The sequence below is a fragment of the Microchirus variegatus genome (genome assembly GCF_963457635.1).
Source record: "Microchirus variegatus genome assembly, chromosome: 17".
NCBI lineage: Eukaryota > Metazoa > Chordata > Actinopteri > Pleuronectiformes > Soleidae > Microchirus > Microchirus variegatus.
Window position 1 is genome coordinate 11,258,359 of NC_139818.1, and position 26,567 is coordinate 11,284,925.

Sequence of the window (26,567 nt, forward strand, 5' to 3'; positions counted from 1 at the left end):
GCACCTGTTCCAAAAGAAAGTCGGTTCTGAAATAAACTGACTTTTTTAAACGCAAAACAATGTTCCAACACATGTTTGTGTGTTTCTCTATTATTGAATCAGCCAGAGGCTCCCTCACGCTAATCACTTTTGGACAGCTCAACACCCCCATTATGTAGATCATCATGGAGGAGGAAGAAAGGGGGGAGGGTTGGGGGTGGGGTTGATGGCGGGCAGACCACAGCCTGGTGTGCTGTCTGTTGTTCACTGGGTCCTAACTGGACTCTCAGGGGTCTGGATCTGCACTGCGGGGTTACAGCAGATCATTTTTCTCAGTTTAGGGATTAGCGGTTTGCTCTTCGTGGCGATCATTAGAGGGACCCGAAAATTAGGCTGATCCTTCATGCCCAGCTGTGCTGTCTGGGGGTTGGAGACAAGGATCAGAGGGAGGCCCCTCCTCATTCTCCCCTCCCACAGACTGTGGACCAGCAGAAGTGTTGGGCAGTGTCTGAAGTGTTATGTGGCAAACAATTCAACACTCAACTGCTCTACAGAGAAGTGTGATTGAGAGAAGCATTGTTTTTGATCCCGTGGAACAACCTGTTACATTACATTTCCTTTTATTTTCTCTCCAGCTTTCTTTTTAGCGGCACAACAGCACAGCTTTTTTGTAATCAGACATAGTTTATGCATGTATGCTAATTGTGGGGCATCTAGGTGAAAATATTCTCTTGCCAAAATGTTATTAACAACTTTGAGACACTTTTTTTTTCATCAGCATTTTTTTTTAAGGTTTCACGCAGATGTGCTTTGAAAAGGACCACATTTCTGATTGGGCAAGATCACACTCCATGGCAGCTGGTTCATTTGCTTCTCAAGATGACAGATGGCAAAACACAAACACAAAAAGACGGAGCCATGATTAAGTAATGAGAATGCCTGCCACAAGAAGGAAACGACTACACATTTCTCACTTTTCCTGGAAAACTTTTACTTTTGCTCAATGAATGTGAGGTGTGCGGACAATAAAGATAAAAACAGAGCAATTTACATTTACATTCTACAATACTGTTGTATGTTTTGTAAGATAATGAGCTGTAGGCATTCTGAGAATGTTTAACTCCAGTTTTATGCAGTAGCCACAATCTAAAAAAAACTTTCCTTTTTTTATTTTTTCTTAAATATGCTGTAAACAGCTTCCAACTAGGAAGTACAAACTTGACTTTGTGTTCGTCGCCTACAAAACTGAGTTCATGACCACAATGTACATCTGAACGCAGGCAAAGCGGTGAGTGGGGCCCTGGCCGGTGTTTTGCCCGCAGATGGGCAGCAGTGTTTGTGAACACCAGTGTGGCAGTTGGCAGGGATTGAGAAAGGGGGATGGGCAGATTGCAATGGCACATGCTCCAATTCAAATTATCCCTGGACACATGCAGCAGTGGAGGACCTGCTGGGGCCCAGGGTGGCATTCATTATAACCAGACACAGGCAGGTCTGGTCAGCGCCTCCATCACTGACACCAGTCGTACATACTGTATATATCCCCATTTGAACCCTCTTTGATTTCATTTCACCTGATTTAACAGCAACAAAATATCCTTTTATTTGCATATGCATCAGAGATCACCAGTAAGTAGATTAAATGTCAAGGACTGAATGACAGGAAGATAGTGAATGGGATTGAACAGGTCATTTGAAAGTATAAACAATGTAATTGTAATAAACAATCACTGTGATGTAAACTAAACTGAAGCAACACAAATCATATTCGACATGAAATGCATTTTTAAATAAGCTAAATGTTTTTAATTTAAAACCACTTCTTTTAATCTGCATGTACTGTAAACTGCGTGTGTGTGTGTGTAAACTGGTGGGAAGTTACAATTATCTCCCTAATTGCATCTGTATTACTGCATGAAAAATGAGCTTTCTGGCATTTCTAATGCTGCTAAAGAGTTTGTGAATGAGCAAAGGGGGAGCCCAAATCCAAAGTGCAAATTTAATGATCTACATTATTGCTAACAAGTACAGCTCTTTCTTGGGCAGGGTGAAGTGAATTAACAGATTAGGGCGTCAGAGTGTATACCCCACATACAGCACTGCCCCCAGGTTTAGACCAGTGTGTGCGTGTGTGTAAGTAAATGGCTCATTTGGAAATAAAAGTGTGGATTTATGTGTTTATGTCAAAGCCAATCATATATGAGCTTATATCTGCTGCACATCAATGGAGTTTAAAAAATGCCCATAGGGGGATTCATGTTAATGGAAGTGTTATGACACAGAGACGTGTAAAATGCAGCCTGAACCAGCAGAAACATGAAGTGTGTGTGTGTGTGTGTGTGTATGGGGGGGGGGGGGGGATAAAATGTTTCTCTCTGGCTCATCACTGGACATGTTGATGGAGGGGGAGAAAGTGAAATTGACAATATCATTATAGGAGCGAACTAAAGGGGCGACGGTCCGCTCCACTCCACTGAAGTAGGGATGTCTACAGTGGAGGAAGAAGAAGAAGAAGGGGGAGGGTACCACTTTGTCACAGGCTGCTATGTAGATTAACCTTTCAATTAGTTGTTATCAGGTCCTCTCTCCATGTCTCGGTGTGAGCTTTGCAGCCTTTCGTTTGCAAACAGACGCCGAAATCCCACAGAAAGCCGCTTCGGATATGTCGCCGCACATTTATCCTTCGACGTTTCCGCGATAACGAAGAGGAGTATATCCGAGAGGGGGGGACAAACTTGAAGAGGTAAACTACAAGCAAGTATTTACGGTAGCTTCCATACTTGTTATATATCTTCAGCCTTGCATGAAACTTGGCGTTTAATTTGCTGTGTCTTGTCGCCCACGGCGACGGAATAGTCTATAGATAGACAGACGTGTCGGTTTGTGTGTGTGTGTGTGTGTGTGTTTAAAAAACGCTGTGGAAATCTAAAGGTGGCAGTTGTGTATCATTCCCTGATATAATGTGGAAAAGAAGAGCGGAGGTGAAGCTTGAGAAAGACACATAATTGAGAAACAGTGTGATGAAGGAGCTGCTTTTCCCAGCAGTCGTGTTAACTTGTATTCCCCCCTGAACGCCTCTTTTCCCTCCAGGGCTCACTATTTTTCCTCATTGGAGATACGTGATAGTTAATGGTGATAAAGAGGTCATGCCATCATCGCACAGCGCAACACAGGACGTTAATAATTTCGCTGGCAGACGCAGGAAAACCTACTTTTCCTCCCTCTTTGACGGAACATTTATTTATCGCCCTCAATTTAACGCCACACAGTTTAAATGTTAAACATCGGGAGAATTACGGCTCCTCTCGGGGAAATAATGAAAAGGGAGGGAGATAAAGACGAGGAAAAGGCGATAGCTTTTTAAGCCCTTGAAGACTTCAATGTGAAACCGATTATGTATGAGCACAGTCCCTTCTAATGTAACGTTTTCCACTTTACAACAGCACCTACAGCCTTTCGTAGGTTTAATGCAAACAAATGATGGATTTAACAAACAGCCAATTAAAGTCTAAAATGATCTAAATCACTTCCAAGTGTAACCAAGTGTTTCAAGGAGGAATCCGAGTAAAGGTGGGCCGGTGTTAACCGCTTCGCAAATGAGGTTAAATATTTACGTCATTTAATCACCATTTAGCTCGTTTGTGCTCGTTACCGTGTATTAATACGTTAATAAAAGCACGTCGTCACGGTCGGAGCTGGAAGTTCCGATTTTTATGCGCGTTAGACGTGAATGATATCAGTTCGTCAGTGAAGGCACCTTAAGAGGCGGGTCAATGGAGTGAAGTGACAGATCATAGAGCCAGTGCGGAGCCTCAGAGAGTGAGCTCATACATAAAGATTGACATGTGCTTTATCAAACCAGAAATCGGATCTGGTCTTTACAGCCAATATTGAAGTTGCTGGGGAGGGCACATTAGTGTAGGTAAGGTTTAATGAGACTCCATTGGATTGTAATCAGCGTCATGTCGGATTCATGTAAACTACAACATTGTAACAAAATGGCGACTGTTTAGGTGACATCAGTAATGCTGGCAACACTGTCATTTATCTGCTCAACTCAGCGAAACACAACTCTAGGTTTGTTGCGTCGTTATTAGCGGCTCGCTCCGTCGCCGAGTGGCTCGGCGCTGCTTTGCGGATGTGTCTGTGGAGCGTTTTCATAGCGGCAGCTGTCAGGAAAGTGAGCATTGATTATTTACAGCTGTCATTAAAGCTCGCGCCGATCACTTCGTCGCAGCGGAACGTCGAGCTGTCAAAAGTCGCGTGCGGGGGGTGGAAAAAGTAACGGGTTAAACTTAACGTATGCTGTTTATTTATTTTTTTCCTGTTTCTGTGTTATGCATTACAAGTGTTTGTCTGGCATTTTAGAAACAAGCGATACATGTTAACTTGGAGGAATGTTACATCGAAAATATGTGTCCCTCGAGGAGACTGTTTATACTTTTCCAGAACTCTCTCGAAGTTTTTTTTTTCCACGCTACCTGTCACTCTGTGGAAACTTATTACTCAAGCTAAATTGTCTCTTTTGAATTGGACATCTGCTTTGGTGTGTGGATTAGACTGTCAGGCAACGGATTAAGTCTGATTTCTTTAGCAGCCATGACAGCTCCTGCATCTGTTATTATCCATCTGTTTCTCATGTTGTAGTGCATCTTAAAAGTCCTGCATTCCTCTGCTTTAGCTTTTAGATCTAGTATGTTATAACCCTATACTTAACAGAATGTGAATAATCAAAAAATGTGCAACATCTACTGTAAAGTTCACTGCTTAAAATGAATTTGACCAATTTGTATCTCTCTTTTCTCCTTTTTAGATTTTATCTGGGATCAAATAAGTACAGCTCCAATTCAGCTGGTTACAGCCTTTGTGGATTTAACTAGTGCCAACTTTTATCCTCAAGCCCAATGTCAGATACCCAGGATTGAGGAGAAATGTGTGGATGCTGGCGTGGAGCGTAACTTTTTGACCTCATCAAGGATGTGGATGTACCCAGTGGTCAGCAGCAGAAAAGGGGAATCTGTATGGATCACATTTTTGTGCGTCTAATTGTTCAACCATGGTAAAACTTGCAAACCCTCTGTACACGGAGTGGATTCTGGAAGCAATACAGAAAATTAAAAGGCAAAAGCAGAGACCCTCAGAGGAGAGGATTTGTCATGCGGTGGCCACATCGCACGGACTGGACAGGAAGACCGTCCTTGAGCAGTTGGAATTAAGTGTTCATGATGGCTCTATTCTCAAGGTTACAAATAAAGGGAGTGCCTCCTACAAGGACCCAGGAAATCCCGGGAGAGTTGGATCAATCCCGCCTGCAAACGTGTCTGTGCCATCAAAGGAGTCTGTATGGAATTCAAGCGACCTGCGCCATATTGATTGGAATAAAATACTTAACAGGGCCATTGAGGGCCTGGATGATACCCATGGCTCCTCGCTGAAAAACATAGAGAGGTATCTGAGGAACCAGGATGACCTCCTAAACGTTGTTGATAACCCTGCTTTCCGACAGAGGTTACGGCTGGCAGCCAAGCGGTCGGTAAACAACGGCAGGTTGTCAAAAAACGGGCCGCGGTACAAGCTCAGCCATGACAGTGCAGGCGGAAGGGGCTCTCGGTGTCCGAGTACTTTCCCCTTGGTCCTGTCATCAGTGACACTCCTCCCCCACGAGCGAGACCAGGTACACACACCTTGGCCTCTGTATTTCACTCCCTCACTTCATGATCATTCCCAGGATGTTTACTCTGTGTCATGTTGCTGTTATTACAAGCGGAATTACTGCCAAACTAGACAGGCTATTAATATGTTACAGGTTATTAATGTGTTATTGATTTCACATTTTTCACTCAGGCTTTGCAAGCATTACAACTTCTTTTAGAAATACTTTTTTTTGCATTTTTTATTTTACAGTGGTGTTTCCATGATAGCACCATCAAGGAGAAGTGGTGAAAGTTAAGACCACCACTGAGATGGATTTTTAGTGGAAGGACAACTGTGGCATTAATCTTTGGGCCTCAAGCTGGAAGGATCAGAAACAACGTCATCTCAAGTGTGTCTCCTTGAGGCTGTGTTTCTGTTGGTCTCCATAATAAGAGAGCTTGGATAATCAGAAAGTCATGCTGACAGTGTGTGGCAGGCAGTCTGCTGTAGACTTCCCAGAGGTTATGTAACTCTAGCCTAATGACCTTAAGGGATGTGGCTGGCTGTCTTGTGAGTTGTAAAACATTATTGAGGAGAATTGGTATAGTTTATTGGTAATTTGCAAAGGGAATAAGCATAAACTAGTATTCACAAACAGGACTGGGAGGGATGGGAACTGAAATATGTACAGAGGGATAGATATTGGTCTCAGACTACATGCAGCTGTTATGACCTTTGTGCTAACTGAGAAACCCCAGAGAGGAAATAAAACCATATAAACAAACTTCCAGGTTGCATTGCTTCCACTGGCACCTCAGGGTTTGGTTTATAGTTTACAGAGGTTGTTTCTCTATTATTCATGCTTAGCTGTGATGCACACTACAGATAAATATGTGTACAATGGCAGCATTATTGTGCTTAATTTGCTATTTAAAAAAACAATCTCTCTTTCAAAAGCCCTGGGGAGTGTGTCATGGAAAACAGTGCTCATCTTGTGGCCTTCAAGAGCACTGCACAGTCATATTGATAGTTTGTTGTGGAGGCTTTTTTTTTGCATATTGTGTGTTGAGATTGATCAAGGTGAAGTGCGGCGTACTGTATTAGTCGATGCACGAGTTATGCAGCTGAAGTGGTAAGCAGCATCAGGCTGTCGAGATGTCGCCCTTGCTCCCCACCAGTTTCACAGTGAATAATCAGGAAGTGACACCTTGATACTGCCGCCACAACTGTGACAGTGTCTGTGGTCAGGCCAAAAGTGAAACTGAGAAGTGTTTAGAGACGCAGTGTCCTGCAATGGTTCTCATAGCTGAGGAAGGCCTGCTGTTTTCCATTTGGAACATTTCAATCCATGGCTCCCGGGCTGATGACATCACCTAGGCTAGTTCACTTCAAAAGGATGAGACATCTCTGCTTGTTCAGTTGTTAAAGCACAATGTGTGTGGAAGAAAAAGAGATACTTTGAGGTAAAAAAGAGCAGTCTTGGTTTAGAGTTTATTAGATTCTGAAGAGACTCTGGCAGGAACAAAGGCAAGGAATGAGAGGTTTTTTTTCCTGCTGTGTTATGCAACCACTTCAGTGCTCTCTCTCTCTCTCTCTCTTTCTTTTTCTTTCTCCCAGCACTGTTCTAATAGGACTCCACCCCCTCACTCAGGACAGCCTGCTCTTTTGAAGAGCATAATTTCCTGTAATGTACTTAATTTAGAATCCCCAAGTAAATCATCAGCATCTCTTCAGCTGTGTTTATTTCTCTATTTGCACATGTTTTAATGGTGTGCAGATTGCAAATTGCCATTGGTTTTAATCACCAAGCCTAAGAATATTACTGATTGAAATTAATTCTCCAGTTCCTGGATTAGACTTCATAGCACAGTCTGTGGAGACTATGTTATGAAGTGAAGACTTTCAGCTGTGCGTCTTTCATCAGCACTATACACAGTCTGCACATTAGCACTGATGTCTTATTCATTTCAAGCTCTTTACATCAGTGTTCTCACTTGTGCGTATAATTCTATTGTAGAAATGGCATAAATTATTTATTTTAACCCCAAACACTCAGATTATTTTCACTTAGTGGTGTCACTTTGCCTTCCCAGGCTTCATAATACAAAATGACACACACAAACAAGAAGCCATCATAACACAGGCCTTGTTTTCTGATGCCTTTGGCTGTATTTCCTAGCAGTGATAAAGCAGAATGGCTTGTGATCAAGGACAAATGCAGACATTTCTGTCTGGCCCTGCTGCGAGTAAATGTGATTTGAACTTTGATGAGCCTTTAATTGACAGACTTTGTGCAGTTGAGTTAAATATCAGGGTTATCTGCAGGCCTGCAAGAAAGGATTTATTTTCTTTATTGATTGTTGCTCCTTTTTATTAGTCTATAAAATGTCACAAAGTAATGAAAAAGTCTTATTACAAACTAAAAGAACCCATGATCTCATCTTTAAATGGCTTGTTTTTGTCAGACCAGCAGTCCAGAATCTAAAGATAGTCAGTTTAATATTGATGTAAAAGAGACATTTTCACATCAAGTAACTGCAGCCACAGACAGTTTGGCATTTTAACTTCATAAATGAATTCATTTCTTTGTTCATTCTCAACATTGTTCACAATTGAATCTCTGGTGATCACTCGATAGTTTTGATATATGAACATTAATACAAGTGATCATACAATAATCCAACTTTTCTTATGTGACTCGAGACAATATGATCCGATAATGGATTTTCTGGGCTACAGTGTTATGTCATGAGTTGAGGTTTAGCCTCATCACCCAGGAGCATGTTGGGGGTTTGTATGTCCATAATCACAGCTGTGTGAGCAACAGCTTGTGCCCGCTTTCAAATATTGACCTGGCAGGTTGGAAAATAGAGTAATTATTGATGTGGCAGTGAACTCTCCGCCACAACTAATTGATACAACAGCAAGGAACAATGACTAAAGTCACACTGTTTTCTCGCTGCATTTTCCCCTGGGGATTTGTTTGGATGTTGTGACAGGTTGAGCGAAGGACGCTTTTTGTTTTGCGGTTTGTTGAGTGATCAAAACTTTGACTGTTGTTCAGAATCATGTACATTATGGAGGTTTGAAGCACAAGAACTGTGTCATAGAAAGCAGGAACTATTATGGGCATCCCCAGTGCACCTTTCAGCTCTCCAGTCAGATGTTGAGGCCTCAGTGTGTAAACCGATGATGAGGTTGGTTATTTTTGGTCACACCCTGTGAATGTTGTTTTCCTGTTACACTGGAGGAGACAGCAGCTTGTTTGATGCTCCTCCAGAGGCTTGTGTATGGGATCCAATATTTAAAAGGGACACCTTGTGAAAGCCGTGATGCATCAGTCAGAGTGCAGTCTCGTGATTGTGTGTTTTGACTGGCAGCTGTATGAAGACTTGACATTACATCTTTGCCAGTTTCCTCTGTGAAGTCAGCGTCTCTCCATTCTGAGTGATCAATGAGGAAATCCTCTTAACCCTGTGAGCTCATATTTTACTTTCTGAAATGTTCCATAAGCCCTTAAATGAGTGTTTGTTCTGAGACTTGCAACATTTACTGTGGATCACGGCGGTAACAATGAGAGCATGTTTTATTATTGAGGTAATTTGATTACATGCTGGTTAATCCTTTCAGACTGGAGTGCGAGCTTTAAGAATTGGATTAAGCCCTTAAACTATGATTACTAAGATCACTTACCCATTCAGATGTAATGGATAAAGGATGTAGATCTCAAATGCAGCACATCTCTCAGGATGAGATTCATTTATTATTCATTTCATTCTGTGAGAACTCAATGTTTTTTTTATTCATTCTCTGAGCTTATGCTTCCATTTCATATTTTTGAGGCAGTTTCATTAAAACCACACTCTGCTTTGTCTTGCTCTAACCAACACTATGCCAGACAAAATGTCCAAAGAAAAAACAATGCCCAATTCTGTTTTTTAAACAGTTTGTCTGTGTTTGTGTTCCCACCCAGCTCCGTGTTGACCCTATCCCAATATGCAGTTTCTGTCTTGGAACGAAAGAGTCAAACCGGGACAAGCGGCCAGAGGAGCTGCTGTCCTGTGCAGACTGTGGGAGCAGTGGTAAGTCCCCTTCACTTGTTGGATCGTCTGTAACGATGTGAACAAATGTTGCTTATTGATAACTTTTGATTTGCTGGGAATCTGTGATTTAGTTTAACATAAGTGCTGTGAAAGAAGAGCGGTATCTGGAATTATTGACCAGTCCTCATGAAAAACATTTCAATTTTTATTCTTTCAGAATAGTAGCAGGTGGTATGATTTGACCTTGTCAAGATTAGATCACAAATTGGCACAGATGACTTGAGAATTCCTAACATGATGGCTGAAAATTGACTAGAACCTGTATTACACTATGAAACCTCCTCTCATCGACCCTTTTGTCAAAGCTCAGGCTCAAACAACCTTGGAGATAGTTGAATGAAGCAGGTCTTGGAACTGTGGCGTTGCTCTCTTCCTCTTGACAGTTTTTGCCTCTCTGGTTTGATGCGAAGACTCTGGTCACGCGATGTAAGTGTCAGGCCAGAGTGCAGGCAGGTAGGCAGGTCAGTTAGTGACAGACAGGTTAGCGAGCTAATCATTTCATGTGGTCTGAATAAGACGATTGGTTGTGTTTATTACAGTATTGCCAGGGCTACAGTGCTGGCAATACATCAGTGGTCAGAGGTGACTGAGATTTCAACAAATAATATGTTAAAGTGTTTTAGAAACAATCTACTAGCTTTGAAGGTGATAGTGGAATACAAATGCATCACATTGGTCCTTTTCATTAACTGCTTTGTTTGTTTGTTTTTATTATTAAAGCTTCTTCTAAATTAGAAAAACATTCAAAAGAGAAATCAGTTTTATTTACAATTTCTACCATCATGTCAACCCAGCCTGGCAGCATCAGTTGTCAACATCAGTCAAGCGGATGTCACACTCTCACTCCACACTATTTCACTCTCCTAAAATAGATATATTGGAAGAAAATGGTACAGATTGAGTGGCTAAAAGGATGTAATATTGCTTGTAACCCCCAGTGGCCCCAACAAGGGCAGATGCTCCATAAGTGGCCAATAGAATCTGAAAATTTCTCTCAATTCAATCTCTTATAGTGTGCATGTGGCACAGCAGATCAAAGATCAACCCTTTTCCTGCTGCAGAATGGTGGCATTTCCTTGACTGTTCTTTTGTTCCAGACAAAACCGCTCACCCTCCATAAAATTACCTCTGCCAACCAAGGAGTCATTCATGTTTGAACAATTGTTTTAAATGCCCTAAGGAATTGTTCTCCTCGTGACATTTTTATGGCTCAAATCTGACTAAGTAGTGTTGAGGTGGTTTTCATTAACCGCTGGTAGTGTACACAAATTGTGCTCTCACTGTAAAACAGCTGTTTTACAACCATGAGAGGGAGCAGGGTGAGGGAGAAGGCAAGCTTTTACATGACTTTCATGGATCGGCTTCCATCAGAATGAGTGCTGCCACTGTTTCTGCCTCATTAGGATCAAATTATCTGCAATTAGCGGCTCAGATGTTTGATCATACTGTTTTTAGACACAACTAGTGGCAGGGTAAAATGGGAAAAATGTGTTGTGGACATGAAGACCAACCATTGTTTTGTGGATGTTGTAATTTGTTAATATTTAACCTCACCGTGTGAATTACTGGAAAGGCTTGTCTCCAGCTCTGTGACAAAGTCAGTGCTGGTAAAAACATGTGGTCCTAAAATGTGTTTTATTTATTGTATCTAAAGGGCATCCATCATGTCTGAAGTTTTCCCCCGAATTAACCTCAAATGTGAAGAGATTACGGTGGCAGTGTATTGAATGCAAAACCTGCAGTTCCTGTCGGATACAAGGGAAAAACGCTGTAAGTATAACGCTGCGTTTATCTTAACTCACACCATTTTTGTTGTTGTTAGCTTGGAGGTAGATTTCACTTTGTGAATCCCTGAGGTGTTTGCTGGTTTTTCTACTCACATTTATGTCATCTTATATGCACTATTGGGTTTATTTTTCCTAAAGACTGAAAAATGACAGGGAGGGTGTTACATGTAAGCAGCAGGGACAACCCTTACACATGCCTGCTGTTGTCTTTCAGGATGAGATGCTGTTCTGCGATTCATGTGATCGGGGCTTTCACATGGAATGCTGCGACCCACCGCTTTCAAGAATGCCAAAAGGTGAGGTGTTTACACTGTCTGGCTTTTCTCTTTCCTCCTCTGCTGTCAATTCAAAGCATTTTCTTCACACACAGCCGTTTGGTGCTGTCACTCAGCACACAGTGAGGCAGCAGTGGCTTATTAGGAGCTTTGCATGCATATCAAATTATTCAAGCATCCTTGGGGAGATTTGCTATCTCTGGATTACAGTGTGACCCTACAGCAACACTTGTAATGATGGTGCATATACTGTAGTAGGACATTTGGCAGTCACTTCATACAAGTCACATAGCTTTGCACAACTAGCTGACACGAAAGTCTATTTCTCTTGACAGAGAATTGACCCAGTGTTTTTCCTATGGATTTTTGCTTTGTGCTGAGTAATTGATTGTCATTGTGAGCTGGTGGGATTCTCGCCAGTTCTCTGTATATAAGGAGATGTTTCAAATGAATGCACTGTATGTCCTTTGAATTGATGAACTCACCCTAAATAGTGCTCTCTGTGTTTGAAAACCCTCCAGGAACCTGGATCTGCCAAGTCTGCAGGCCGAAAGACAACGGGAGGAAACTGCTGCACCAGAAAGCCGATCAGATCAAACGTCGATATGCAAAGCCAATCGGAAGGCCCAGAAATAAGCTCAATCAAAGATTGTAAGTGTATAATAATCTGTGAAGAAGTTCACTGTGGCTACAAATGCAGTAAATTATTGTTATAATTTTAACAGTTTATTGAAATTAAAGACATCCATCACAGCTTACAGGTTGACATTATGATTCACCCTATTGCTATTGTGTGCAGTGTGATGTGATTTCATATATGAACAATTATGGTCAGAACAATTACAAATAAAACCAACGTTGTTATAAAGTGGAATTATCCTCAAAATAAATAGATAAATGCATCTTCTAATCCTAAGTAGATGCAAATGCAAAACATTTATATATTGGTTATATTAAGCGATTCCACAATATTAAAAATATACTGAGTAGTCCCTTATTTGCAATTTTACCAAAATAAAATAAAAACTCTACTAAAACTGTAAAAAAAATCACAAGTTAAATATGATGTGTGCTTTCATGTGTATACAGTATTTCAGTTGTTTGGTTGGTTACTTTATGACAAATAAGTTGTCAAATAATTGACAGTGGAGTCAAAGTACAAGTCAAATAGAAGTATATAGAAGCAGAAATTGGAAATACACAAAATGTTGGCAACTTTGGCACTGAAGATGTCCTTCTACAACTCACTGTTGTTCTTGTGTTCACAGCTCTCTAACCAGTGGTGACGGCTGCATGGTAGCACTTGGAGGAAGGGGGTCACCTGGTAGGGGTCAAAAGATTACCGTCTGTTCCACACCTTCATCTGGTCATGCTGCATCTGTGAAGGACGCCAGAGACAGATTGGCTGTTGCAGACCCCTGTTGTGTGGTCGACGCCACCCAATTCACCACTTCCACCCCCACCACCACTCTCCCCCTCACGCCCACCTCCACTCCAGCTACACTCACCGTTAACAAGAAAACCAAAGGGCTTATCGATGGGCTTTCCAAATTCTTTACCCCTTCACCCGTGGGCCGTCGCTCGCGAGCGGTAGCCGTTGAGTCCCCTGCCAAACAGTTAAGCTCGAGAGACAAGGGCGCGCCCAAACTGTCCAGGCCCCCAGAGCCGTTTACTTTTGCTGCTGACACCAGTCAAATGATAACCCCCTCGTCATCTGCACTTCCTCCGGCTCCCACGTTGCCGGGCTTTAGCCCCCCTACGCAGGTGTCCAGCAGCTCCACCTCTGCTAACTCACCCCAGAGCTCTTCCAGCCAGTCTAGTGTTCCATCCCTGAGTAGTCTCTGCAATAGCAGCCAACTTAAGGGACTATTTGATGGACTTTCTCACATATATACTACTCAGGGACAGTCGCGGAAAAAGAGACTACCGTGCTACGCGCCGCCAAAGCGCATGCATCATAAGCAGGATGCGTCCAAAACGGGGCCCCAGCCCTTTGGAAAGAATGAATTCTCTAAAAATCGGTTACACTCCACATCTGCTGGGCCGGGCCGACCCAGAGGACACCCGTTTAAGATGGTCAATCGTTTCAAACGTAACCCCTTCCTTAAAAAGCACAGGACACTAGGCAGGCTGAGGTATAAAGTGAGCCCTCAGAAGGGAACCCCCTCAACAGAGAAGGGAGACATGACAGACGGAAGAATTAAGCCTGAGAATAATCATGGTAAGCAAGGCTCAAAACTCCAGCCAAGACCTGCGTCTCCTCACCTTTAAGTTTTTTCTTTTGTTTTTTTTTTAAAGCTTAACACTGGTAGTTTATTTATTTTCCAGACCATAGCTACGCTTTTCTTTGGGGAGGCACCCTCAACATTCTAACACAGACTACTAATCTTCTTCTTTAGTTTCTTAAACCAGTTTCGTTGCGTTTTGACTTGGCTGCGGAGTTTACGTGGCTTTCATCCTCTCGCCCGTTGGCTTTTGTCATAGTGCATGGCCCACTAACTCCCTCATGTTGCTCCTTGCTCTGTTCTTGACCCTGTGCAGTAGTGCCCGCATTGTGATCACTACCTAGTAAGGGCTGTAGTCACATCAGTGCTCTTCCTCATCCCACCCTCACTCTCGAAATCACCGTCTCCACTCAACCTCACTTCCAGTGGTCATTACACACATACAACCCAGTGATTCACCCACCCAAGTTGACTCAGAGCTGACATGATTATAGCCAGAAGTGCAGCAACCCTTACATTTCATTGTCTTCACAAGCGAAGTCACAGTTTAAAAACAAATGGGATTTACTGTACTGGTTCATGCAGTTCTAAACAATATACTGCACCAACTCGACCTACCCAGCAGCAGATTTCCATAAATATGTTAATGATAGATCACTTCCACATGAAATGGGTTTTTGTTTTGGTGGTTAAGTCATGGTGTTGATGTCTTTCATAAAATTACTGCCTGCTTTCCAGCATCAGTTGCTTTTCATGTCGACACTTGCTCCCTTCACTGCATCTGCTTCTTAATTCATGGGAAACTGTCTTGGTGGATGACTAAGCACATGAAAGCGGTTACGCAATTAGAGTGATTTAGTTTCACTTCATTACATTAGGGATTTTCATATAAACATGCAAAGATGATACATTATGAAATTCCTCAGAGACATGGCCTCAAACAGGCTCAGCAGCACTACTCACAGTATAAGCATATTTGCATAAAATGCATTGATGAGATTATTCAGCCTCGGTTGCTTCAAACAAGGCCGGTGCTGATGTGCCATCTGATGTGTTGATCTTGTCTTATTGTGCCTGTGGCAGGCCACAACGGGGACCTGCACGTGAAGCAGGAGGCGCACACAGACCTCGCGGCCATGTCCAGAGACCACGTCACGGAGGAGGACATCGATATGTTCAAGTGTGTCCAGCAACTTGCCGCGCAGGTGAATAAACTTTTTTTTTTATATGTTTTTAAGTGCTGAGCTGGTATTTTTAATATTCATCTCAAATATAATTATCCTCAAAATCCTCAGATTTATTGCTCACTTTACGAAGTCTACTGCTCTTTTTAGTTTAACAGACAAGTCGACAGTGGAGGAGCTGTTGGAGTAATTGAATGTGTGAAAGATTAGTGAATGAGTGAAGGATGTGGGTTTGGTGATAATAATGAAAAGGTATATCAAAATTATCCTCATGTAAGATTTGTTGTTTTATTTAATTGTAAAACGGAGACTCCTAACCCCTTCTAGCCTCAAGTAATGTGAAATATTTAACATTATTAAAATAAACTGACTGAATACTGGAAAGCGATGGATCATGAGTTAGCTGGAATGTTGGGAAGTATTAGATTCTATATGACAGACATGCATCCTCACACTTCTGACCGAATTTGCTGGTGTATTCTTTCATTTTTAACATCTTTTTAAGCCAAGTGTGGTCTGGCTCCCAGCTATATTATGCAGCAACTCTTTCCTCGTGTTAAGATCCTTTAACCAACAGTTGATGTCGGCACTTTTCTAAAATATATTTAGTAAATTTTTCAATACCTGATTGTTAGTTGTTTTTTTTGTTTTTTTTTTATTAACATTAAATTGTGTTGTTGTGTTGTTTTGTTCCTACATACAATCACTGTGTAACCTTGTTTATATAAGTGCTATAGAAATAGTGTATTCTTGTTTTCACATGCGAAATTTGAAGTACATTCGTGATTTGATGATTGATATAACAATAGCACCGACTGGTGAAAAGAGACACTGTCACTGAATTATCTGGGTCATTAATGTCCTGTTAAATGTTTCTGCAGAGAACTGGATCACTGATGAACACAGACTCTGTGCGGTGCCCTGCAGTTATTGATTTTGGGAAGTTTGAGATCCAAACCTGGTATTCATCGCCTTACCCACCTGAATATTCGAGGTAATGTTGACTTTTACACAAGAATTAATGCCTCTTGATAAGTGGAGTCGCAGTTTATTTCAAAATCTTGTCAAAACTATGTGTGTCGTGCTGAAGTACAAACTGCAGCTCTCCCCTTTGTCATCACCAGATTACAAAAGCTTTATCTGTGCGAGTTCTGTCTGAAGTACATGAGAAGCAAAGACATTCTCCAGAGACACACAAAGAAGTGTGGCTGGTTCCACCCGCCAGCCAATGAAATCTACAGAAAGGACGACCTTTCTGTATTTGAGGTCAGCTTCCCTTTACAGCAATAAAGCAATAACTGTATGCTGCATGAGATTCCACTGAATGGGTTCTGGGAGGTGGAGGGAAAATGGGGACTGTTTGAACAGTGTCCTCTTGCTCTTTTTATTCCGTGCTTAGGTTGATGGAAATGTCAGCAAACTCTTCTGCCAAAACCTCTGCCTGTTAGCCAAGCTTTTCCTGGATCACAAGACCTTGTATTATGATGTGGAGCCTTTTCTCTTCTACATACTTACAAAGAATGATGAGAAAGGCTGTCATCTTGTGGGCTATTTCTCCAAGGTAAGAATTACAAAGTGATTATATGGGGAAATGAAGAAATGCCACACATGATATTTTTTTTAATGGTGATGTTGACACAGAGAGACCTCTCCATTTTGTCGAGGTTTAGGTTTATTCACATACTAGTGCTTAAGCAATGAGTCAGTTATTCAGTTATCATTCCAAAATGCTAAAAAGTCAATAGTTCCTCCAATTGGAGTTCCCCCTCCAATTTGAGGATTTGCTATGTTTTTATTATTTGGCTTTGGACCAGGGCTGAATAATTCGTTGTTTTTCAAAAGGAAATTGCAATTTGGATCAATTTAATTAGCACATTGCAGAAGCTGCAATTATATTTTTCATTGTTAGGGCGACAACAGTGTATTTTCTACTCATAGATTAGTAAATTATTTACCAATTATTTTGATATATGATAAATTGGTTTAAGGGTGCACCATTTTTGTGTTTTCAGAATATTTTTCTATTTTTTCTACTTGTACAGCGACCTTGGGTTTCTTCAAAGGTGCTTTTTAAATCCAAGTTATTATTATTATTGTTATACTGAATAGTTTGGTCCATGAAGAAAGAAAAGTATGTATTGGTTCTGCCTTTTTAGAGTTAAGGTTTAAAAAGCATTTATTGGTTGAAACGACTTAACTGATGAGTTGAGTAATTAACGAACTGATTAATCGATGATGAAAATAATTATTAGTTGCAGCCATAACATGTTCTCCTTTATTTATTATAGTATAGAAGTTCTAAGTGTGCTGGTGTCATGTTGTAATGCTCCATCTTGTTTCATATCTATACCACAAGTTATTGAAGCGAATATTCATTTAAAGTTCGCCTGAAATGCAAATGATGTCAAATCAAATTGTTTTCACTCTGTCAGAAAAATTGCAATTTTTTCGTTAATCTTTCAGCCCTACTTTGAATATTTGTTCAGATTTTTATTTAAAAGCAAATTTTAACATGTGACTTTGGGTTCTTGGAACCTGTGATGCACATTTTAACTCTTATAATTTAAATGATTAAATAGTAAAAAAAATTTAAATAAATAACTGACAGGTGAACCTTGTACAAAGATAGTTACAGTGTAGGCGTAATTCAGAACAGTGTGATACCTCTTAGTGAGGTGTCTGTCTGTGTGTGTGTGCGTGTGACTGTGTGTGTGTGCTGTGCGTGTGCACAGCTTTAGACAAGGACAATGGCAGGTGCAGTAAATTGCCAGCTTCAGCAGAGCTCTGACATACTTGATCTGTTTCTCCTTCCCTCAGGAAAAGCTTTGCCAGCAGAAGTACAATGTCTCCTGCATAATGATCATGCCTCAGTACCAAAGGCAAGGATTTGGAAGGTTTCTTATTGATTTCAGTAAGTTCCTTAATGCTTTCTTAGACTGCTGGACTGGGTTTTTATTGGTCTTTACAAACAATTTAAGATTAAAGGGTGATTTTCTCTTTGGTTTTGCTGTGGGCAAGGTGCTGTTATTTGGTTAATGGTGTGTTCTAATCAAGGGCATTCATGTTCAGTGCTTAGACAATCACAGCAGATGAGGAGTGATAAATGTCACATTATTTGATTATTTTGATTATTTGATGAGTATTACTTAACCCTCACTTTTCATGGAAAATGTCCCCCGCTCTCTTCTGCTTTGCATGTGATGAGGTGTACGTCCTTTTATGTTTTAGACCGGTAAATACAACACATACAATATTTAAAGCCTTGTGGTCCACTTATGAAAACACTTGCTGCCTTGAGTGGATTTCTGTGTTGAGTTTCTTTGTCATTATAAGCGTTTTCTTATTATCGTGAGTTGTCTCTTTGCTGAGTTTGTGTGCGATGAAGACAAGGGGAAAGGAGCGCGTGCACGGAGGGCGGCTGGTAATGGAGCATTTGATTTCCTGTTCACTTTGGGAGCCATTGAGACACAGAGATGCGAGAGGATCTCTGATATTGAGAGTGTGCTGATAACAAAGACGGGGATTAAGGGAGACTGAACACAGCTGAGTTCTGAGCTCTTTGAAGGCTTTATTGGAAAATGTAGCTTTGGAACTGGGAGTTGTTTAGATTAAGATTGTCTGTTATATTGGACTGTATTAGTGGAACACTTTGTCCCAGGTAGCTGTGAGAGCAGACACTCAGCGGGTGCCTGTGTTCCAAAATAATAGTCTCTTTCCAATCATAATTGAGAGGATTTAAAGTAGCTCTTTATTTCGGGTTATTAACGACAAAATACTCGTTAAATTACACAGAATATAATATTACTTTTTTCAATTAATTTCTTTGAATATTCATCTCTTGGTGTTTGTTATCACAGGCTTGCCTTTTTAGCTTTTAGAAATGAATATTGTTATGATTGCTGGAATATTATGTGTTTAGTGATTAGATTTGCTTGTTTGGTTCTCAGTAGTGGGTGCACATTAAAAGGCATTAATTAATTTAATGCTGCTCATAATGGATGACCCTTGACAGGGCTGCTATAAAACTAATTACACACAGATACACATTAGTATTAGGATTTTTACCCCTTGTTCTTTATCTCTCCTAAGTGCAGTCTCGTGTGAGCAATGATATCCAGCTGTTTCTGTGTTTTGCTCTATCGCTTTGTTTCCTCTTTGCTCCCCTCTGTCATCCCGCTTTGTTGCCCTTGCCAATAAGTATTATAGCTCACGACAAAAGGTTGAAGAAAAGGGAAAAGTGATTGCCTCGCTGCCAGTTTTACTATTTGAAGGTGAAAGTGTCACATCCGTACATGAATATGCAATCCATAAAGGAGAGGGAAAGCAATTGCAGGCAGAAATAACCCAGCAGCCGCCTCTAGCTTGACTAAAGCATTTTGTTTTCGTTTGAATTGTGTCTTTTTAGGTTACCTTCTCACCAGGCAAGAAGGACAAGCCGGCTCCCCGGAGAAGCCACTGTCAGATCTGGGTCGCTTATCTTACCTGGCATATTGGAAAAGTGTCATACTGGAGTACCTATATAAGCACCCAGATAAACACATCAGTGTTAAAGGAATAAGCAGGGCCACTGGGATGTGTCCACACGACATCGCCGCTACTCTCCAGCAGCTCGGGATGATTGACAGACAGGATGGCAGGTCAGTTTCCGAGCCGCAGTCTCCTTCAGCCCGTGCTATTGCTTCTTGTATGCTGTCTGACTTATCCAGGCCATCGGGTATTTTTAACAGAGTATCCATTAATGCAGCTGAATATTGACAGAAGTAAGTCAGGTTAAGCACCCCCAAGGACATGGAGCACCTGCTGTCCCAAAGAGCTTGTCTTTGTGCTCACACTTAACACATATCTCCTTCTTTCTACTCTGGCCCATTATTTTTGTGCACATGAACTCACGGCCTGTTTTAACTGTGACCTATAGGGTTGTTTTGATCAGAAGAGAGCGACTGATTCAGAGGCACATGGAGCGGCTGAGGGCTAACCTACGTCAGAATGAGGTGGACCCTGATGTCCTGCGCTGGACACCTTCCACGAGTGTCAACGCGGTCCTGTCTGAGGAGGAGAGGGAGGCAGAAATGGATGTATGTATCTTGTACAATTATCAGATGCTCTTTAGTTACACATGCCTGCAGTGCTGTTACTGAATGCTTGTTTGATTAGCTAGGGAGGCCAAATATAAGGCATTAATGGGAAATGCATTCTCTCTGTCAGCAGGCATCTAATGTTGTGCAAAATTGCCCTAAATCAGTTCCCCACATAATTGATAGTGCTGAATATTCCATGAAATTCAATCTTTCCACGGTTGCTTAATGGAAATGTTTCCTCTATGACGGGCCGACGTCCAATCTGTACGCTGCTCTTATTATCAGGAGAAACCTGCAGTGATTCATTTTTCATGATGTTAATTCCGATCTCTTGTTTTCCCATTAGCCTCGTTGCTCAGATGTTGGAGCCGTGCGTGTGCCTTTCCCAGAGATAATGTGTCTTGTCTGTTTAATTACCAGGCTGAGCGGCTGAAGGAGCAGGCCAGTTGCTGGGAAAAGGAGGAGAGAGAGGGCTACATGATGAGTCATGCTAGCAGACCACCTCTCACCAAGGTCCACTGCAAGGTTCCCTACAGGACATATGAGCGCCGCCCGGCCACTTCCTGGACTCGGCGCTTCCAGAAGCCGCAGGAAATTAGTGATGATGAAGCCGATGATGACGACGATGATGACTCGGATGGCTCTGATGGCTCACCACCCATCCTGACAAAAGCCCATGCAATGCTCGCAGCCAAGAGAAAGGTGACTTTTGTTGCTTGCTGATGTGAATCACGCTTATTTTTCAGCACCACAAGTCGTCTTTTATTCCCCGGTGATCTTATCTCCTTGGTTATCTGGAGTTTTATTCATAGACAAAGTGGAATTGAATGTATCATTAGATATTTTCCTTCATTAGGGACCATGTTGTGTACTGTGCTTAGATGGAAAGGTTTGATAAATATTCATGAATTCACTGGAAGGTTCAGTGGCTTCCTCATGTCATCTGCAGCCTCCCTGTGTGCCTGCAGCTGTAGATAATAGATTGTGTTTTCAATGCTAGTATCGAGACTGTGCAGGATAAACCTTGTACTATTGTCAATGGTCATGGTTAATTTACTGCCCTCCTCTGTGCTTCTCACATCTGTTCTGTCTATATGGCACTGCCCCCTTGTGCTGGAGATAATATTACAGCCAGCTGCCTGGTGTCAGGGTGTCCTTATCAGCAAGAACAGTATGGAAACCAGAAAAGAATGACAGTGGCTGTTGGGGTTTATTTAGTGCATTAGTAGCAGTATTGATTTCACATTCTTCTTGTGAAGGATTTTGCACAGTAGAGTGGCTGAATCGTAGGCAGTCAGTGGGAAACAACTGGAGAATGTAAAATATAGACCTGCGGTTTCTGCTTACTTTGCCTCATGCCTCATTTGTGGTTTTTCCACACCAGGCTCCACTGCTAAAACATTTAGTCCAGCAGTGTGGTTTTTACCATTTTACATTTAGCACAAAAGACTGAATACATTTCTGCTTAATCCTCATGGAGGTCATCCACCTAGTGCCCCAGTTTTAAGTCTGCAAAAGTGCTTTGTGGAGGATTTCTTCTGTTTTCACTGGCTGCTCTTGTGTTTGTGTTTCAGAGAACCATTGTGCTCAAGAGAAGAGGGCGTAAAAGAAAGAGAATAAACAGCAGCGTAACAACAGAGACCATCTCTGAGACAACCGAGGTGCTGAACGAGCCCTTCGACAACTCCGATGACGAGCGCCCTATGCCCCTGCTGGAGCAGACCTGCAGAGTGGGCGAGATGGAGGAAGATGAGGATGAGGAAGAGGAACAGGAGGACAAGCAGCCTATTATACCAATGAAAAGGCGGAGAGGTCGCCCGAGGCTGGAGAAGAATGCACACAAAGACAATCTTGAACACTGGAATGAAGGTATTTGCATCCTGACTGTCTCATTATCATATTACACTGTTACAACTGTTGTTGATCTCCATGAAATTGTTTTCAGGAGATTGTTCCATCTCTGTGTCTTTGTAGATTCTCACACATGCTGGTCCATGTTATCTGAAAGTTCCATCTCTATCTCGCGAAACGAAAAACAATGCGTCTATTTTGTTGTTTCTGATCTGCAGGAGCTGGCGTCCTGTGTAAGAGACCTGGCAGACCTCGTCTAGTGAAACGGAAGAAAGGCTGGCCCAAAGGAGTGAAACGTGGCCCTCCTAAATGGAGGCTAAAGAATGAACGAAAGATGGGCTTCAAGCTCAACCTATACACACCTCCTGAAACCCCCATGGAAGCAGAGCAGCACCACATTCAGACTGAAGAAGCGAAAGATGAACCCGACCAAGATATTGTCAGTGCGGACGAGGGCAGCAAAGTGGACAGAGGCATGGCTAGTCCGGACATCATTCAAGAGAGGCTTCCCTCCGAGCCCTCGAGTCCTGCTGACCATGGCTCCCACAAGTCAAGTTCCCCAGAAGGGTCGCAAGTGGCCTCTCTAGTCTGTTCACCTGCAGCTTCACCTGGTTCCTTTTCCCCCAGGCCTGGAGATGACAGAGGTGATTCCCCAGAACCACCTGAAAATGACCAGCGCGAGAGTGAACATGAAGAGGAGGAGGAGTCCCCAACCAAAGATGCAGAACACAGCACAGAGGGTGCCGCACCACTGGAGAATGACAATGAGGAAGATGAGGAAGAGGATGAGCAGAGAACCCGGATTGAGGATCAGGATGCTGATGATGAAGATGACAGCCACAGCAAGACAGCAGAGCCGGAGAACTATAAAGCAGAGTTGGAACAGAGCTTGAAGGAAGTAGCTGAGTGCACCCCATGTTTTTTAGATCCAAAAGAAGACAATGACTCTGAGCTGAGTCAGCAGGTTTCTACAGAACCACGTAGTGACGAGGAACAAGCTACCACTGCAGAAAGCGTCCAGGAGGCAGTGACAGACACAACAGTAGCAACACCACCTTCTGAAGCAGTAGCAGTCGCCGCAGTAGCAGCTGCAGACTCTGATAACCCTGTAGACTCTGAGTCAGAGGAAGAGAGCACACCCAGTCCCTCTCCAGTGCACCCACCTTCTCAGACTGCAGAGAGCCAGCCACTCAGTCCCGTGCTCAGGGAGGACCCTCCAATCTGCACAGAGATTGACTCAGAGACAGTCCAAGCTGTTCAGTCCCTGACACAGGAGAGTGAGCGTGAGACTGTTTTCCAAGACTGTGTGGAGAGCCAGGAGCCCTGCAGGACTCTACAGACCTATGCCCACGTGGCCCAGAGCCCCCAACTCACCTCACTAGATGATTGCCCCCAGTCTGACCATAGCAGCCCCCTTTCGTCGGCGCAGTCCCACCCCAGCCAGTCAGTGCGCTCTGTTAACAGCCCAGCTGTCTCCATCCTGGAGAGCGGGTACACTCAGATCAGCCCCGACCATAGTGCAATCTCAGTGCCCTCGCTCCACAACATGGAGACCAGCCCCATGATGGACGTGCCGTCCGTTTCGGATCACTCTCAGCAGGTTGTGGACAGTGGCTTCAGTGATCTGGGCAGCATCGAGAGCACCACGGAGAACTATGAGAACCCCAGTAGTTACGACTCCACAATGGGGGGCAGCATCTGCGGGGCAGGTCCCACCCAGAACAGTTGCTCCTACAGCAGCATCCCCCCCAGTGGCTTGGCCCAGAGCAGCTGCGCTGTGAGTCAGCAAATGGCTGCCGTCAATCCCGGTAGCTGCGGGATGATTCAGCAGAACAGCTTGAGCTCGCCACCGCATTGCAACGTAAAGTCGCCCCAGGGCTGCGTGGTGGTAGAGCGGCCTCCTAGCAACAGCCAGCACAGTCAACACAGCCAGCGCAGTCAACACAGTCAACACAATTCCCACAGCAGGCACGGCCCACACAATCAGCACAGCCAACACAATCAGCACGGTCCACACAATCAACTAAGCCAGCACAGTCAACACAATCCACACACCCAGCATAGTCATCACCACAATCACCACCTGCAGCACAATCAGCTCAGCCAGCACAATCAGCACCCTCAGCATAGTCTTCACAATCAACACAGTCAGCACAGCCAGCAGCAGCAAATGGCACAGTGCGCCATACCCACCAATTTCACCACCACCATGCAGCTGGCAGACATTCCCGAGTCTGGCAACCCAAATTTCGCCCTCTATGAGAGGATCAACCACCAGGGGGAGTATGGCAGTGGCCACTACTCCCAGTCATCGGGGCTGAGTCTGGCAAAACTGCAGCAGTTCACCAAAACGTTCATCGACCACCCTCACCCGCTGCCTTTCAACCACTCGGCCTCGCACCCCATAACGTCATATGCAAACACGCCTTCACTCTCGTCACAGCACTCCAGCCTGGTCTCCTTATCCCAGACGCCACACAGAGTCCCCAACCCGCAGGTGCAGGCCACCATGACCCCTCCCCCAAATCTCAGCTCCCCGCCGCCCATGATGCTGCAACGCAACATGGGCATCTCGCCCTCGCAGCGGATCCAGCCCCAAATGGCGTCCAAAAGTCACATCTCCGCACGCTCCAAGTCAGCCCCGCTGTCGCACCACCAGCAGCAGATGTACGCGCGGCCGCCACAGACTGTGGCCATGCAGGCGCCGTCCAGGACGCTGGCCACCATGCCACGCATGAACATGAGCGTGAACATCATGCCAGCGCCAGCCTACAATGTCAACTCCATGAATATGCCCTCCCTCAACGCCATGAATGGCTACAGCATGAGCCAGCCCATGATGAACAGCGGCTACCATGGCAACCATGCCTATATGAACCAGTCACCCCAGTACTCTATGCAGATGGGCATGATGGGAACACAGCCATACCCCCAGCAGCCCATGCAGGCTCCACCACATGGCAACATGGTGTACACTCCAGCTGGTCACCATGGTTACATGAACACAGGCATGTCCAAGCAGTCGCTAAAAGGGCCTTTCATCAGGCGGTAACTCTCCGCAGGACTGAGCTGGTTCTTCTCATGTGCATTTTGCTGTTTAAAGATGCACTGATCTGGCCTTGTTTTTTCCTTCTTTTTTTTTTGTGTGTTTTTTTTTTTGTTATTGTTTATTACTTAAAAACCAGCAGCAGCACTTGGAAAGAATGCAAAATTTTTCATCAATGAGTAAACTTTAAAGCTATTGTTAAAAAAAGTATTTTTGTTCCTCCAGATGGGAAGCCTTACATCATTACGATGAAAATCTATTTAATTAGTGTTAGTGTCTCTGAAGTGTCTTTAGAGCAGGTGGGTTCAGAGCTCAGACGTAGAGATTTTTCATCAGCGCTCTCGCAGTCGTGTAGCAGCCTCAAACCAAGCCATTTAATGTGCCTGCTACAAGTGGAGTTAGTGGCTGTTTGAACCTGTTCAGTGTACCTGTCTAACAGTGCTGGCAATTAGTTTGTACTATACTCATGCCTTTGTATATTTAAATTATTGTACTTATTTTGTAAAGTGACAACTAGCATGCTTCAGTCTCTGTTAGTGACAGTGCATTGAGTAGTACTGTACAAGTGTTGTGCTTAATAGCAAGCCATTTTAAAAATATCTGGCCTTTATTAGGTTTCCCTCCAAAGGGAGAAAGATGAAACTATATTTTGTTAATTCTAATAATGTAAAAAAAAATGTAAACTTAGTCCTGTTTTCTGTTCGGTTTGAGAGGTTTTATTGCTATGTATGTATAATTCTGAAGTCTTTTTGTAACAGATCTCCTTGAGGCAGCTTTCTGTTGAATAAAGCAGACTGATTTCTGTCGAAATAACAAAGCATATCTCAGTGTTTGTACCCTGACAATTCTAAAACATTTCAAAAAATCCAGAAGTGTGGCAGAATTTAAAAGAACTAAATGATTATAACGATGAATAACAATAAAGAAAATATAAATTTAGTCCAAAGTTGATATTTTACATAATGCCTTTAAAGCTACGTTTTCATTCCATCTGTAGATTTGTTTTCTATCTTTATAAAATGTTGGATTTATATTTTACCGAAGTGTAGAAGAATAGAGCCTGTGAATAGACCAAACTAAGCTAATGGATTGCATGTAAAACGCAACTTGTACTTGTGTTTTTGTTTATATTGCTCTTTTGTAGCCTTTGTACCTGTACAGAGTTGCTGGTAAGAACGGGGGGAAATACCTGGCTATGTGCACAAAAACAGGACAGAATGACATTCTTGTATTTATGACTTTTTTCTCCTTTTGTCAGTCACTTAAAATGCTGTACATTTTAGCATAAGAATAAATTATGATTGACCATGTACTTGATTGTTCTCCGTTAATTTGAAACATCGAGTGACCTGAGGCATGTCACAGAATGACAATGTGTTTGTGTTGAACCAGGCAGATGTTTACG

The 26,567-nt window shown here is 42.9% G+C and overlaps 1 protein-coding gene across 1 annotated transcript; it reads left to right on the forward strand.

Moving 5' to 3' along the window:
* Positions 1-3,988: 3,988 nt before the first annotated feature.
* kat6b (K(lysine) acetyltransferase 6B) lies at positions 3,989-26,475 on the forward strand. The gene is made up of 17 exons (XM_083903793.1): positions 3,989-4,056; positions 4,793-5,653; positions 9,587-9,695; positions 11,371-11,486; positions 11,718-11,799; positions 12,300-12,429; positions 13,047-13,999; positions 15,087-15,208; positions 16,069-16,181; positions 16,312-16,453; positions 16,587-16,748; positions 18,005-18,098; positions 19,593-19,824; positions 20,103-20,262; positions 20,686-20,967; positions 21,840-22,134; positions 22,335-26,475. The coding sequence occupies exons 2-17, from the start codon at positions 5,036-5,038 to the stop codon at positions 25,166-25,168; spliced, it is 6,444 nt and encodes a 2,147-aa protein (XP_083759919.1). The 5' UTR covers positions 3,989-4,056; positions 4,793-5,035; the 3' UTR covers positions 25,169-26,475.
* The last annotated feature ends 92 nt before the right edge of the window (positions 26,476-26,567 follow it).

What these genes read in the sequence shown, in the direction of transcription:
- kat6b (XM_083903793.1), top strand. Translation starts at nt 5,036, where the DNA reads ATGGTAAAACTTGCAAACCCTCTGTACACGGAGTGGATTCTGGAAGCA. An exon ending in TACCCACCTGAATATTCGAG is followed by an intron (nt 16,182 to 16,311) that starts GTAATGTTGACT and finishes TGTCATCACCAG; the next exon opens with ATTACAAAAGCTTTATCTGT. An exon ending in TGCTCGCAGCCAAGAGAAAG is followed by an intron (nt 20,968 to 21,839) that starts GTGACTTTTGTT and finishes TTTGTGTTTCAG; the next exon opens with AGAACCATTGTGCTCAAGAG.